Source organism: Lissotriton helveticus, chromosome 3_1, assembly GCF_964261635.1.
Source record: "Lissotriton helveticus chromosome 3_1, aLisHel1.1, whole genome shotgun sequence".
Classification (NCBI taxonomy): domain Eukaryota; kingdom Metazoa; phylum Chordata; class Amphibia; order Caudata; family Salamandridae; genus Lissotriton; species Lissotriton helveticus.
This window is the reverse complement of record NC_136061.1, coordinates 1,826,402,534-1,826,415,474: the sequence shown is the minus strand read 5'-3', so window position 1 is coordinate 1,826,415,474 and position 12,941 is coordinate 1,826,402,534. Positions and strand designations below refer to the sequence as shown.

Below are 12,941 nucleotides of genomic sequence, written 5' to 3'. Positions count from 1 at the left end.
AACCCTATGAAAGCCCCACTGGTTTTAAAGTATCAAATATCCAGGTCTCGATGAATGCCTCTGAGCTCCCCAGGAATCCCACACATTTCAGGTTGCATCTTCGGGACATCCCCTCTGCATCCTCCACCATGTTATCTAGCTGATGAGCTAGCTCAGAGAAGGAGAGGCTGGTGTATCAATCACTGATTTCTGACTTAAGGACTATAACCGATTTTTCAGTGTACAGGGATTTTTCATTGACCTTTAACGAGTTAGTCCACAGGAGATTGACTTCTCTTGAAAAGGCATTGTTCTTAGTCTCCACGTTTGTCCTAATGTCTCGATGGATGTGCAGAAAATGCTCCACCACCAACCTGGTCCCATGCCAGCTATCTTGGTCCCGCATGGATTTTAGTCCATTTTCGTTTGTTGTGTTGGTTTTGCTATATATCCTTCACCATGATATGATGTGACGTACCCGGGAGTCACCAGGAACAAGGAGAGGAAAAGACCCACAAGAACTCCAGGGAACAGAGGAAAGAGCAGGGGGTTCCAGTCAGGATAAGCATCACAGCGGCCTCTGCTGTAGGATCATTCCTCATCTCTGGTATCTTCTTATGGAGCTTGAGCAGTGGACCCTAACATTGGCGACGGTGTAACCTTCTCCACTCTAGTGCTGAACTCACTCCTCAATTCACAAAATGTATGAATCTCATGAGGGGCACGAGCTCAGAGACTCTAATGCCCAGAGGCCTCCTTAGCACAGATGGTTACAAACACAAAAGAGGGCCTCATTAAAACCGTAGGAGTTTTAAACAAGTCAGGCAGAGGCCTCCAAAGTTATTATTTTTATTGTTTCAGTGGGAGAGAATGGGAAACCCCACGCTCAGATCTTTCTCAGCAAAAACAGCATCACAGAGAGTGTCTGCTGACCTTCATAGAAGTTGTCCTGACATTGTTTCTGGGAACCCAGAATGTGCCTGTTAGGCTGGAGCTCACCTCGCATTTTCATATCGACTAGGCCCAAGGTGTGCACACGGGAAAAGCAACAAACAGGGCACCTTCAACATCAGGACATCAGACTCCAGATTTGTGGCTCCAGTGATCACAAGCCAAGGTACGAAGAGTTGTCCCCTCAACATGCTGAAGTTCAATTCCTCAGTCAGGAGGAGAGGTCATCCGGCACACATCGCCAATGTCTTCCAAGCCCAGCCCTAGATGCTGCAGCACCCACTCAGCGTGCGACTGGTGCAGCTGTCCCGGGCTGACTGGTGCAGCTGTTCCCCACTGCCCGGTGACTACATCCAATGTTGCTCCGAAAGAGCTGGCGGGCATCCCAGAAACCCACATATGGCACGAGAGCCTTCACAAAATGCCAGTTGGTGCCCAGAGCAATGTTGTGTGGAAGCCTTTGCCCAGGATTCTTCAGTGTGTAAGTAGGGCCACAGACCTGGCAGCAAATGCGTGCTGTCAGCCATATTGCTTGGCCACACCCCAATCAAGTCGTATTTTTAATTTGACTTATTTTGTTATTGTTCGATGTTTCCGATAAGTTCTGCTTTTTGACAAATTTATAGGTCTTACCTACCAGACAGTCAATGCGGTCTACTGCTGAAAAGACTTATTGTGGGCTTATAGGTGGGCTTTGCGCCCTTCATATGTGTACTACTGGTTGGTTTTATTATCACTCATTTGCTTGCTTTTTATTTGTCCACTTGTGCTGGCTTTACTTCCTTATTTTGTGTTTGTTCCTCCCATGGGGCATGGAGTGCTTTCTTGGGGCACATCACTGCTCATGTCCCTCACCTGAGTATGTAACTGTGGCAGTGTTGTTGGAAGATTGGGACAAGTCTGTGCTCCCATTACTCTCCAGTATTTTTTTTGTGAGTAACTCTCTGTCTATAGGGAGTAAAACAGGTCGCCAGTATGCTGCAGCTCTTGATCCACCTCACTGAGCAAAGAGTGCAGATTTCTCTATGCAGCCTGTTGCTAGGTTTCTTTCTTTCTGGGGAGTGTTTTGAGTTTGTTAATGGGACCTTTCTGTTTCAGGAATCATTGCAAAACATCTTCAGAAAACCCAGACAATGCCCAGCTCCGTGCCACTTCCTGGGCCTGCACCACTCTCCCAGCACTGTACAGGTATGAGGCCCAAGAAAATATTATTGTGATGTTACTACATAATCCCATCACACTAATTCTGCTCTTGTAAGAAGCTACTGCTGCTGTGAATCTACTTTCTCTTCAAAACAATTTTTGACCCTGTGATAATTCTCTCCTTTCATCTTCACTCACCGTAGGTCTTTAACTCCCCTGGCCTAACACATTTTTTTCAATGCCTTCCACTTTCCTGGTACCCCTCCTGTGATGCTTTCCAAATCGCTTTACTCTATAGTTTTTATTATTTATTTTAATGCTATTTGGGGTCACTCTGGAAAGAGTTGCCATAAGAGATTCTGGTAAAGATGCTTCTCTCCTCATAATCTATGCTGTTCGTACAAGCAATCTTGCTTGTCAGGGAGTTGGGCTCCAGAACGTAAGCCTCTATATCGCTTAATTGTTAGAATTTAAGTGACACTTTTACTCTAGATCTGTAGGGTAAGTCCTGGACAGCATAACTCGAACAAGGAGGAATGAGTTCCCTGATCCTTCCAAGTTAATGATAAGCAGCATTTGAACAGTATGATGCGGACAACATAACACCAGGCTGGGAAGGAAAGGCTCAGAGCCAGAATTTTTTAAGGTCCCCACCAGACAAACACAAGTGGAATCTGCACTTGTAGATGATTCATTTTCTTTTCAATGTGGGTGTTTGCCTGATTGTTCTCCTCTGCGGCACAAACATAATACAGAAATTATCTCTTTGTTATCCAGACTAATGCATCCGAGTTCTCTGTGAAACGTTTTTGTTGTGTTATGTTTTGTTATGTTAATGAGATTTATTGAGCACAATGTCTTTCTGGTTCATGTTCGAAGACATTCTAGTTCACTTTTCTGTCAATTGCATTGACTGTCCAAACAGTTTACCAGTTGAAGGGGAGCAACGCATCCATGGCTGTACTTTCATCTTCTTGGAAAAGGGGGATTTGATTCCTGAACCCTGATCTATCACTTACACGTTATAGGTTTCAATTCAAATGTTCTGGTGGGGTAATGTGTAAAATACTTTATCATAGCCTAACCTCTTTAACATTACAGACTTGGCCATGGAGTCCTTGGGTATGGCTGGCAGCCAAGTTATGGACTTGAAGGCTGATCCTTTACTTATCTAAAGTAAGGGTGACCCTTCTTCCGGCCACACTGTCTACACCAAGAGCAACGTAGGTTATTGTAAGAAATGGGGTTATTATTTGGGGTTGATGATTGCACACTTCAAGGAATAAACACAATTCTTATCAGGGTGAACCCTTATAGTCACTAAATTAACCTGAGCTCAATGAACTGGTAGCTGTGGCACAGAGCAGACCGGCTTGACTTAGTGCCCTTTGTAAAGTATTTACGCAGTATCAAAACAGTAATAAAGTCAAAATGCAAAACTATAAAAAATCGCAAACAAAATTATAAAAAAATCGTGAATTTTAACAAACCATATTGCACCAATATGACAAACATCCAATATCTGGAAAACCATTATATGAATCTTTTCATTTTAAAGTAGAAACCGGGCATAAAAGCACTGAACGCCAATGATAGTCACTGGTAACTGTGGCCCAGGACCGAGGCGCAATTTGAGGCTGGCCACAATGAAGCACTCTTGGAATACAGTAACCAGGCTAGGCCTGGTCGAAGATTTTCCATTTTGACGTAGGGTCTCATTTATATATTGTTCTGCCAAGGTTACTCTGTCGTCCTGGTGGAGGGACTGCCTGCCAAATTTAATGACTACCAAGTTGGCTGTCACAGCGGTTCCTGTCAATGCATTGTTCTGATTGGTACAGGGCTCCATCAGCAGGTCAAAACGCTGTACCAAACAGGTTCCTTTTTTTATTTTCAAAAAGAAAATCCCAAACTGGGATTCGCATTTTGAAAATAAAAAATACAATACACCCCTGACCATGGAAGTCACTCCCATGGCAAAGGGAGCATTTAGCATTTTTCACTGCCCCTTACTTCCAGAGTTTTCTTGGCTGTGACGGGCAGTGAAAACTGACCCGTCATTCTCCCCTTCTAAATTAGCTGGGTAGAATGACAGGTCTTTACTCCGCTGGTCCGTTGGAGGGGATTAATCACAGTGGAGTCAGAGTAGTCTATACTGTGATTATCCCTAACGCCGGCTCACTTTTAAATGTGGCAGATGGACTACATTCTTGGCGGTTAAGATACTTCATTGCAATGGAGTATCCTTACAGCCAATAATTAAATCACCCTCTTAGTCCCAGTCACTGAGACTTCTAAAACCTCAGGACTTCAGGGGAGGCACTTTGAAACGCACAGGGTGTCAAGTAAAAGTCAATAGCAGGGTCAAGTCCAACTCCAGTTGCCAATGGTCAGCTAGGTACTTAAAGAAAAAACACTAGTAGTTTGTTGTATATCTATAGCTTGAACAGGAGGTCAGCCCACTGACCCTTGGAGTCCAATTCGTTGTCTTGATACAAGAGGGAGCAAGTCCAGACCTTCAGGGCTCCTCTAAGGTTAAAGGCAGCAAGTCCAATCCTTTTTTGATCTTCCACAGGTTCAAGAAGTTTTTTTAAGGGGGTGCCTGGAGGTGCCACTATTATCCCTGGCATTAGATAGTGGATTGGGAATGACTCCTGGGTATGCCCTAACCAATGGGCTAAAAGTTCCCAGGGCCGTCCTTACCCCCTTTGGGCATTTTCAAGATGGTGAATGTTTTCTGCCACACTAAACTTGGTCTCTAAGGATAGGGGGTGTACCTTGGAAATCCTAGTGTCCTGCAACATCTGACACCACAATCCAGTTTGAGGCAGCCATTGAACCCGCAATAAACCCTGAGAGAGAAGTCTGGTAGGACAAAAGCAGAGTCCTTCAGCAACCAGAAAGTGGAGCCACAAGAATTGCCTTGCCTTTCAAATGTGCCCCAAGGGTTATATGTAAACCCAGCTGACCTGGGTTTACATATAACCCAGGTCAGCTTTAGTGTCAAATCCTGTTTGACACTTTAGGGTTTGACACTAAAGAAACAGGATTTGACACTAAAGTGTCGAAAAGGATCGTCTCTACCCCCACCCTGCATATTCTAAACAGTGCAGAGGCATCGTCGCTGCCTATTCAGGTCTGCCTGTTTGTTCCGGGAAGATATTTTACACTTAGTAACAACTATTCAAGGCTAATCACTGGCTGGGAGACGGCAGAGGTGTATGTTAATTAGCCTTCTGACAGTTAAGGCTGGTAAAGGGTAACTTCCTTAACATTTATTAAAAATCCTACTTCACCATTGAATTGAAATTTTATTAAATATAAAAAATAGTGGGTTAATTATGTTTTTTTTGCTGCTCCCTTTCCAGATATACAGTATTACTTTTTTACTACTGCTTCCCAGTGTTTCTCTCTGGGTTAACAAGCCTTCCTACAATGAAAATAGCTTTTGGGGGCAAGTCACTGTAGGGACATGCTAACTTTACATTGCTGTATGTCCTACATTTAAATACCATGCACCCTTCCTTGTGGGCTCTGAGGCCCACATAGGATCTCTTTAAAAAAAAATATATGATATCTTTATTGGTTTTCATAGGATTAGAATACTATATCATGGCTCCAGTATAGGGGTGACTTATTAATATTTAAAAGGAAGATTTTACCTGTCAAAAGGAGTTCACTTTGACATGTCACAGTGCATGTTTTGCATTGTTACAGTCAGGCTAGGGTGGTAGTCCTGAATTCATGTTTGCACTGCCACTGTAGTGGATGGTACAATAGGTTCTACAGTCTGCTAGTAGCATTTAACTTCCAGGCCCTGGGTACACATTGTTCCATATACTAGGGACGTGAAGGTAAGTTAAATATACCAATTAAGAATATTTGGTATACGACTGTGTTTAAAGGGGGCATTAACGCATTTTACTACTGGAGTGCAGGGGTAAAGTACACAGAGTTCTAAAGCCAGCAAAAATATAGCTCCTGGCACCAAGAAGAAATGCCACAAAGGCATACATTTTTGTGTGCTAGTCCATTGACTGGACCGGTACTCGGGGCAGTGCCTCAAAGCTGGTCTTTACTGTAATGGAACAGCTGGGTTAGGACAAGATCATGCGACTCTTCAAAGATACATTGATATTGTAAAGAGAAAGAGGTGATCCTCAGGCTGGAGTGGCAGTAAGGCAGAACTCTCAAGCCTGGGTTGCAGCTAGAATATACAATATGAGCTGGAAGATGCTGACTCCGATGCAAGGACAAGTTATGCCAGTAAGAACCTCAAGGCACAGAGGATCACAATAGTAGTTGCAGTGTGTAACCCACACGTGGCCTCTGGCTTATAATGTCTTGAAAAGAACACACCAGACAGATAGAGACATACTGCCCACTAGCAAGGGTAGATTGATTCTGCTCCCTTTAAACTGAATTTAAGCACAGTCACTACATGGGGAAAAAGGTAGGAGAAACATAAAAGGATCAATAGCTGTATACAGCCAAAGCCTTGCCAGAATGATAAGTAGGTGGTATCACACGGAAAAGGGACATGTTGTCAGTGTTATGTGGTGTGAGCAGATTTCCTTTTGAGAACTATATAAAATGTATGTACTGGCAATTCATGACTTGAAAGGAGAATGTTTTTTGTAAAGCTCTACCACGTTTATGTTGTTGATTGTATACATTATTTGCTGAGGCAATTATTATGTTTCTGGCATGTCTACTCTTTCTGCTATCTCTGGTATCATCATTTCAGAGTTGAAATCAGGCCTTTAACAAATACTCAAATCTCACACCTCCTATTCGATGTATTCCTGCAATGCATGTCCTTCCAATTCTCCTTTAGCCTTCTCTTCTCTAGATTATTTTTCATCCTTTCATTTAATATGCACACTCCCCTCTCACTTGTACTTTCTTTCCCCTCTCAACATACCTAGAAGTTCGATTCTTTGGTCTCCTTTTCCTACATAACCACTTTTGCCTCTTATTCCATTTGCCCTTACAAGAGAAGCCCTGTTTCTCAAGTAGCCTAACTTTTCCAGTTCTGTAGCCTTTAGTATTGTGATTTCCTGTCATTCTGTTTTCACCCCTCACCTCTCCTGGCATGTAGGTTCCTGTCCTGACTTGGTGATGAGCAGGAATGAGATAGCAGACCTCCGACCTTCATCCACACCGCAACTTCAGCGCCCACACCGCCCACTCTGTCTTTCACTCTCCTCTGAGCCAAGGCTGCAGACTAGGGACTGGTGCAAGAACCTCCAGTCTCAGGTAAGGTTAGGTATTGAGTTCAGTCTTGTGTTGCAGAAAGATGGTGGTGATTGTCTCTGGTTCTTTCATTCCCTTGTGCATGATCCCATTGCTTTCTTTGCAAAGACTGGTTGAATGTGCCTTTATTGTCCACTCCTCCCCTTCCATATACTTTCCCAACAACATTTTCATATGGGAAACACTCAGAACATTCCCTCCTGCTCTTATTCTCTGTGCTCCTCTGCCGTCTTTTCTTCTGTTATACACCATCTTTACCATCACACTCCTCATCTTCCAGCCTGTCTGTGCTCCCTGCCCATGGCTATTCTCCTGCTTTTAGCATGTTTTATCAGCAGATTAAGCGCTTTAACCTTCACAAGCATATGGACAGCTCTTTATAACTGCCAATACAAAACAATTAAGGGCTCTGCTACTTAAATCCATTCCCATCCCCCAAGCCCTAACCTCCCATCCATGTGTACTGGGACTGGAAATGTGCATGCAATTCATTAATCTCTCCAATTTGTAAAACTAAATACATCCATCTGCCAGAATTGGGGGGTAGACCACAGCCTTTTTCTGTAAACCGTTCATCTATGTAACATATTGACCCATTACTTGCACGTTCTCTTCTGAAACATCATGCCCTCATAGGATGGCCATTTTGCAGATATTCTATGAGATAGCCAAGAGTTTGGATTTTGCTGCTCAGATTTAATCTCATTGTACCAGGCAGGTGATTGTTGATTGATAGTTGCTAGGCTGGTAGAGTGAGACTGTAAATTGGTTTTGTTTCTTCGTACTTCCTAAGTCACTGTTGAAAATTCCACTGAGAGTGGAAATAGAGCAGCACAATAACTTACTTGTTGCCTGAGTGTCTTGAAGGATGAACTACCATCCGGCTAACCCTCAATTTACTGTTGCTTCCTACATTGAACAGATATCACACACTAGGTTAATTTTGGTAAGCAATTCTTACTTTTTTTACAGAGTTTTATATAGCGCGAATTTGACCCGAATCGGGTATCAGAGCACTTTAATAGCACCAGTTGCATTACATGAGGACACATTCATTTTGTTAGGCACAGGGAGATTACGTGATTTGCCCAGAATGACAGGATGTTCAGCGTCATTGCCGTGACTCGAACCTGGTTCCCCAGGTCCGAGGTCGACTGCCCTAGCCGTTAGGCCAACTCCTCTCTCCGTCTATTCTTGTTCAAACATTTTTTTTTTACAATTTCACACTTTATATAAGAATGACATCATGTGATTGCAACTGGAACAAGTCTTCTAGTTTGAGAAATAAAAGCAGTCAGCATGTTAATAACGGCTGCCATCTGTGACCGCTTTGGACTTTTTTGAAGATACATGTATTCTACAAATCTAAGCTTGTGAGGAAAACTCTTGTCTGAAGACTTATGGTGTATTTTTTGCATCAACCCCAGTTCGGCTGACATGAGATTCAATTCTGGGACCCTGTAAGCACCAGTTTTAAAAGTCATTCAGGCCATAACCTGCATACTTGCTAGTGTATATACATGTGTTTTAATGGATTGTTTCTTTACAGTTACCTAAAAGTTTAATGCAAGGGAAAACACCCTGTGTTAATACTGTTACCAGTGGTGTAATAAAAGCATTAGCATAATGATGAAAACTGTTATTTCAGTTTCTGGCTTCTTTCTGGACATACAGTGTAAAAATGCATAAACTCTAAAACATTAAAGATGTTATTTCTTGAAAAGCCATACTAGTAGACAATGGAGTCTGACACGTTTATATTAAGGCAACATTTGCAAGGATTAGACCAGGAAATAAAATAGTGGATTTTCTCTAGAGAAAGAATCGCACCGAGTGATTGCAAACTTATGAAATGGCAAAGGGCCACCATCTCAACCAAATACCAAAAATGTCAACTGAGTCGTCAGTAAAACCAATCAGTTCAAATGTTGAAAAATGTTGAAAAGTATGTATAAAACAAGAAAAATAGGAATCCTCAAGGTTTAACACACGTCCTTTGGGTAAAGTCCTGTAGTAACTTCACTGGATGTTTTGAGACCACCAAGGCTTCAGAAGCATTGACTGTAAATTGTTCTTGGAGGACTTCAAAGCTGATTCCTGGCATCTGATTTTAAGGAATTTCATTCATTATTGCTAGAGCTTCAACAAAATATGAAATTACATTGACCAACAATTTGATTGCCCGGAAAAATTTGCTAGTGTAAATATTAAAGGTTAGTGACATATTGCTACTTCCTAGTACTGGGAAATTTACCAAAACAGCAGACATATTTTTGATATTCACCATAGTAAGACGAGGAGCACCAAGGACTGAGAAATTCAAGTATTCCACTCTGAAGCTGATTCAGGCATATGTCTAATAGCTACAGGCTGCTGTTCTTCAGATATAACGACTGAAAGAGTTGAGACATGGTGAAGAAAAATGTACATAACATTGCCAATGACGTCGAGAAATGATAATTCAACATTTTGTTTAGAGGAATGATAGCCTGTACCTTGAAGTGATGGTGGGTGCATGGTTTTTGATGTTATTTTGTTGACTGAAGACAGAATCTTTTTGATACTTGCAAAGGTTCTGCTTTCTTCTGTTTTGTAAAAGCTAGTTGAAATGCAGATTTGTTTGTATACTTCAACAAGCTGGAGTGACGCTGTTATGTTAAACATGGAGTACAGACATTGGATTGTGGTAAAAAAGAATCCAAACATCAAGAAGCTGATGAGACTCTAAATGACGGCTGAGTATGTTCTAACAAGTATACTGTAGATATAGTAGATTCTACTAAGGCACAGAAATATGATTTATTATGATCACTTGTATAGCTCTTTCAGTCATTGTTATGGGACCTTAGCATTTTGTTCATCATGGCACCCATTTTTATTGAACTGAAGGAACCGTTGTTTGATAGTATATGTTGTTTGACTGGTTGTGTTTGATTAGTGGCGAGAGCGAGTTTGTTCTGTCTTTAGATTTTGCATGAAGATAAACGATGGGAGTGTTGAAGTACCAATGATTGGCCTTGTGTTGTTACTCCAAGGCTGGGCTGGAATACATTTGAGACTCTTTTGACATCTTTAGGGGTGTAGTAACTGTAGAAGTGCATTTTGTGAATTGCAATTGACTTATTTATTGTGGGTGATTGTTTTGCATTTAGCATGTTCCATCCAAGTCCTGCCTTAAATTTCCCTAAACCCCTCCCATTTCGTAGTAATTATTCCTCACTTTCACACAGAAAAGATGTAATAGAAGGCAGAGATATCTGGCTGTATCTTCGTGAACTACATTTTGTAGGTTGTATGTAGTACAACTGTAGTAGTACTTTACCTTATTACAAAACACAGTTAGTGAATTGGGCACTATGTTGGTGTGCAAAAGTTTTTCTTGAATTAAGATTGATTTCCTCCTTAAGATGTAAAAACTCAGAGGCAGCATGCATAAGTGAAGAAGTAAAAGTATCTTGGGCCAGTCCTAGCAATGAAAACCTTACATTCAGTAAACAAGCATTGGCAAAGCTAATAGGTCCCGCCTTTATAATGCAAGCGCAAAGCCTTTGGCTTTGTCAGTGCTTGCTTGTAAAGGGAGGAAGGCAAGCTGCCAAATAATAAGCAATCAAATGAGGCTGAAAATAAAGCCAGCCGGTAAGCAAGGAGTGGGCTGCCAGACCACTGTGTTTGGTGCCATCCGCAAGAGACATGCACTATCAAATTTCAGTTGTGGTCCTGGAGATGCAATCTGCTATACCTTCCCACCCCCTCCAGCCGTTCATTTGTACTTTTGTATGTGTGCACAATAAGGACATCGGCGACTTTCAGACTTCTATGTTTTTCTTCCTTGTGTTCATATTATGCAATTTGTTAAGCTTGTTGAATATTGTTCTATAAGGTTTTTTGTATGGTCTGTATTGGCTCGAAGGATTTTTGTCATTTAAGATGAGTGCTCTGAAGTAGCCTCTCTATTCCATTTAGTATTTTAGAACTGAATAAGAAACACAAAATAATGCTATAAGTATTTCTGAAAAAAGCATCATACATGATTCATTCACAGACAATGCAAACAGTTATCCGGTGGACTAGGCACTCTTCAGAGTCAGCACCTGCAACCCCCTGTTAATGTTTTACATCTACATAGAGTGTTATTGATAAAATGCAGCACATCTTCAACCTTACCAAGGGTTTGCACGAAAGGAAGCAGAAGAAAACTAGGAGCAGCAAAGAAACAGGATCCATGGGAATGGAAGAAAACTACAAAGTGCAAGGATGCTAATCAGTCTTGGGTTGCTTGTGTTCTGGTTCAGGGAGGACTTGGCCTGGCAATTTGGGCTGAAAAGTTCCCACTGCAGCAAGGTCAAGACTGATTTGTATATGGCTGGGACCAAACTGAGAGGGCATGGTGTGTAATATAACGGTTCACTGAGATGCGGCCCGAGAAATTACCAGTGGCTGAAATTATTCAAGCATGCATTCCATCACTTTTTTTATCATCACTTTTTTATGTCCTTTTTTACGTTTTCAAATTAAATACTCTCTTCCATTCATCTCCTTCTACAGACCAAATAGTACGCTTCTGCCACATATTCGGGAAGACCTAGGCATTTTTTTTTACTTGAGCCAAAAGGACAGAAAGAAGGGTAAGCAGATATCAATTTTCGATGGTTATCTCATTGAGTTCCCTGTAGTCCACCCAGTGGCAGTAATCGCTGTCAGGGTTAGCAATGTGAAAAAGCGAGTCCCCGCTGGATAGAATGAATGGCGGATCAATCCCTTCTTAGGATTTTCCTCCAAATATGTCTTCAAGACTGCATCTTCCATGTGCGCCACTGGATATATGTGCCTATGGGGAATCTTTGCCTTATGTTGAACCTAAAGGGTAAGATCAAAATCTCTATGGGATTGGAGATTATTAGCACTATTTGTTTCTTTAAAACTAGTTATGTAGCTGGTATCTGACATTCTTCTTTAGATCTGTGGAGGGCAAAACATTTTAGAGGTTTGCTTCCCCTGTGTCACAGATTTCAATCAGCAGTACTTGGATGTCAATAAAAGATACTCTTCCTTTGATTTGATTTGAGTTTCAACCAAAATGTGCTTAATACCAAAAGAAATAACACTGTAGTTGCATTAACATTAAAAACTACAATCTCTATATTCTCATTGTCTGCAGTCATGAGTAAATTTTGAGTTTCCCAGTAAACTTACCCGTCCCCCAAATCAAAGGTTATCCAATTATGCTCAGGCCTGATTTGGCCAGAGTTGTTGTCTGCAGTTGAATCTTGCATTTTGTACAAAAGGTGGAATCAGTGAAACATCCTGAAGCTTTATAATCAAGAACAGCCATTATTCTCAGAGCTCACTTTCATGTGCTTGCCACCCTTCCCACATTAAAGTGGCAAACTATAGTTTTGAAATAATGCCTCTCTGAGCTTTTTGGACAATGTGCCCTTTCTTGCCACAATAAAGACATAACCACTTTTTCCTCCTTTGATATTTTTCGGCCTTGGTTAGTATTATTTTCATAGTCTCGATCTGCATAGGGTCTTCTCTCTTTTCTCTAGGAGCTTGTGGTCTGGTAGTTGTCACAATGTTCCTATATCCGCTTTCCTTTTCTGCGTGTCAAG

The 12,941-nt window shown here is 41.6% G+C and overlaps 1 protein-coding gene across 3 annotated transcripts in view; it reads left to right on the top strand.

Annotated features, from left to right (window-relative positions):
- LOC144823869 (uncharacterized) overlaps positions 1-12,941 on the top strand; it is a 63,361-nt gene that overhangs the window by 36,130 nt on the left and 14,290 nt on the right. For all 3 annotated transcript variants that reach the window (XM_078682749.1, XM_078682748.1, XM_078682750.1), the window contains exons 3-4: positions 2,029-2,118; positions 7,175-7,332. In XM_078682749.1, the coding sequence (XP_078538875.1) occupies positions 2,029-2,118; positions 7,175-7,332 (248 nt within the window). The remainder of the gene's footprint in view (positions 1-2,028; positions 2,119-7,174; positions 7,333-12,941) is intronic.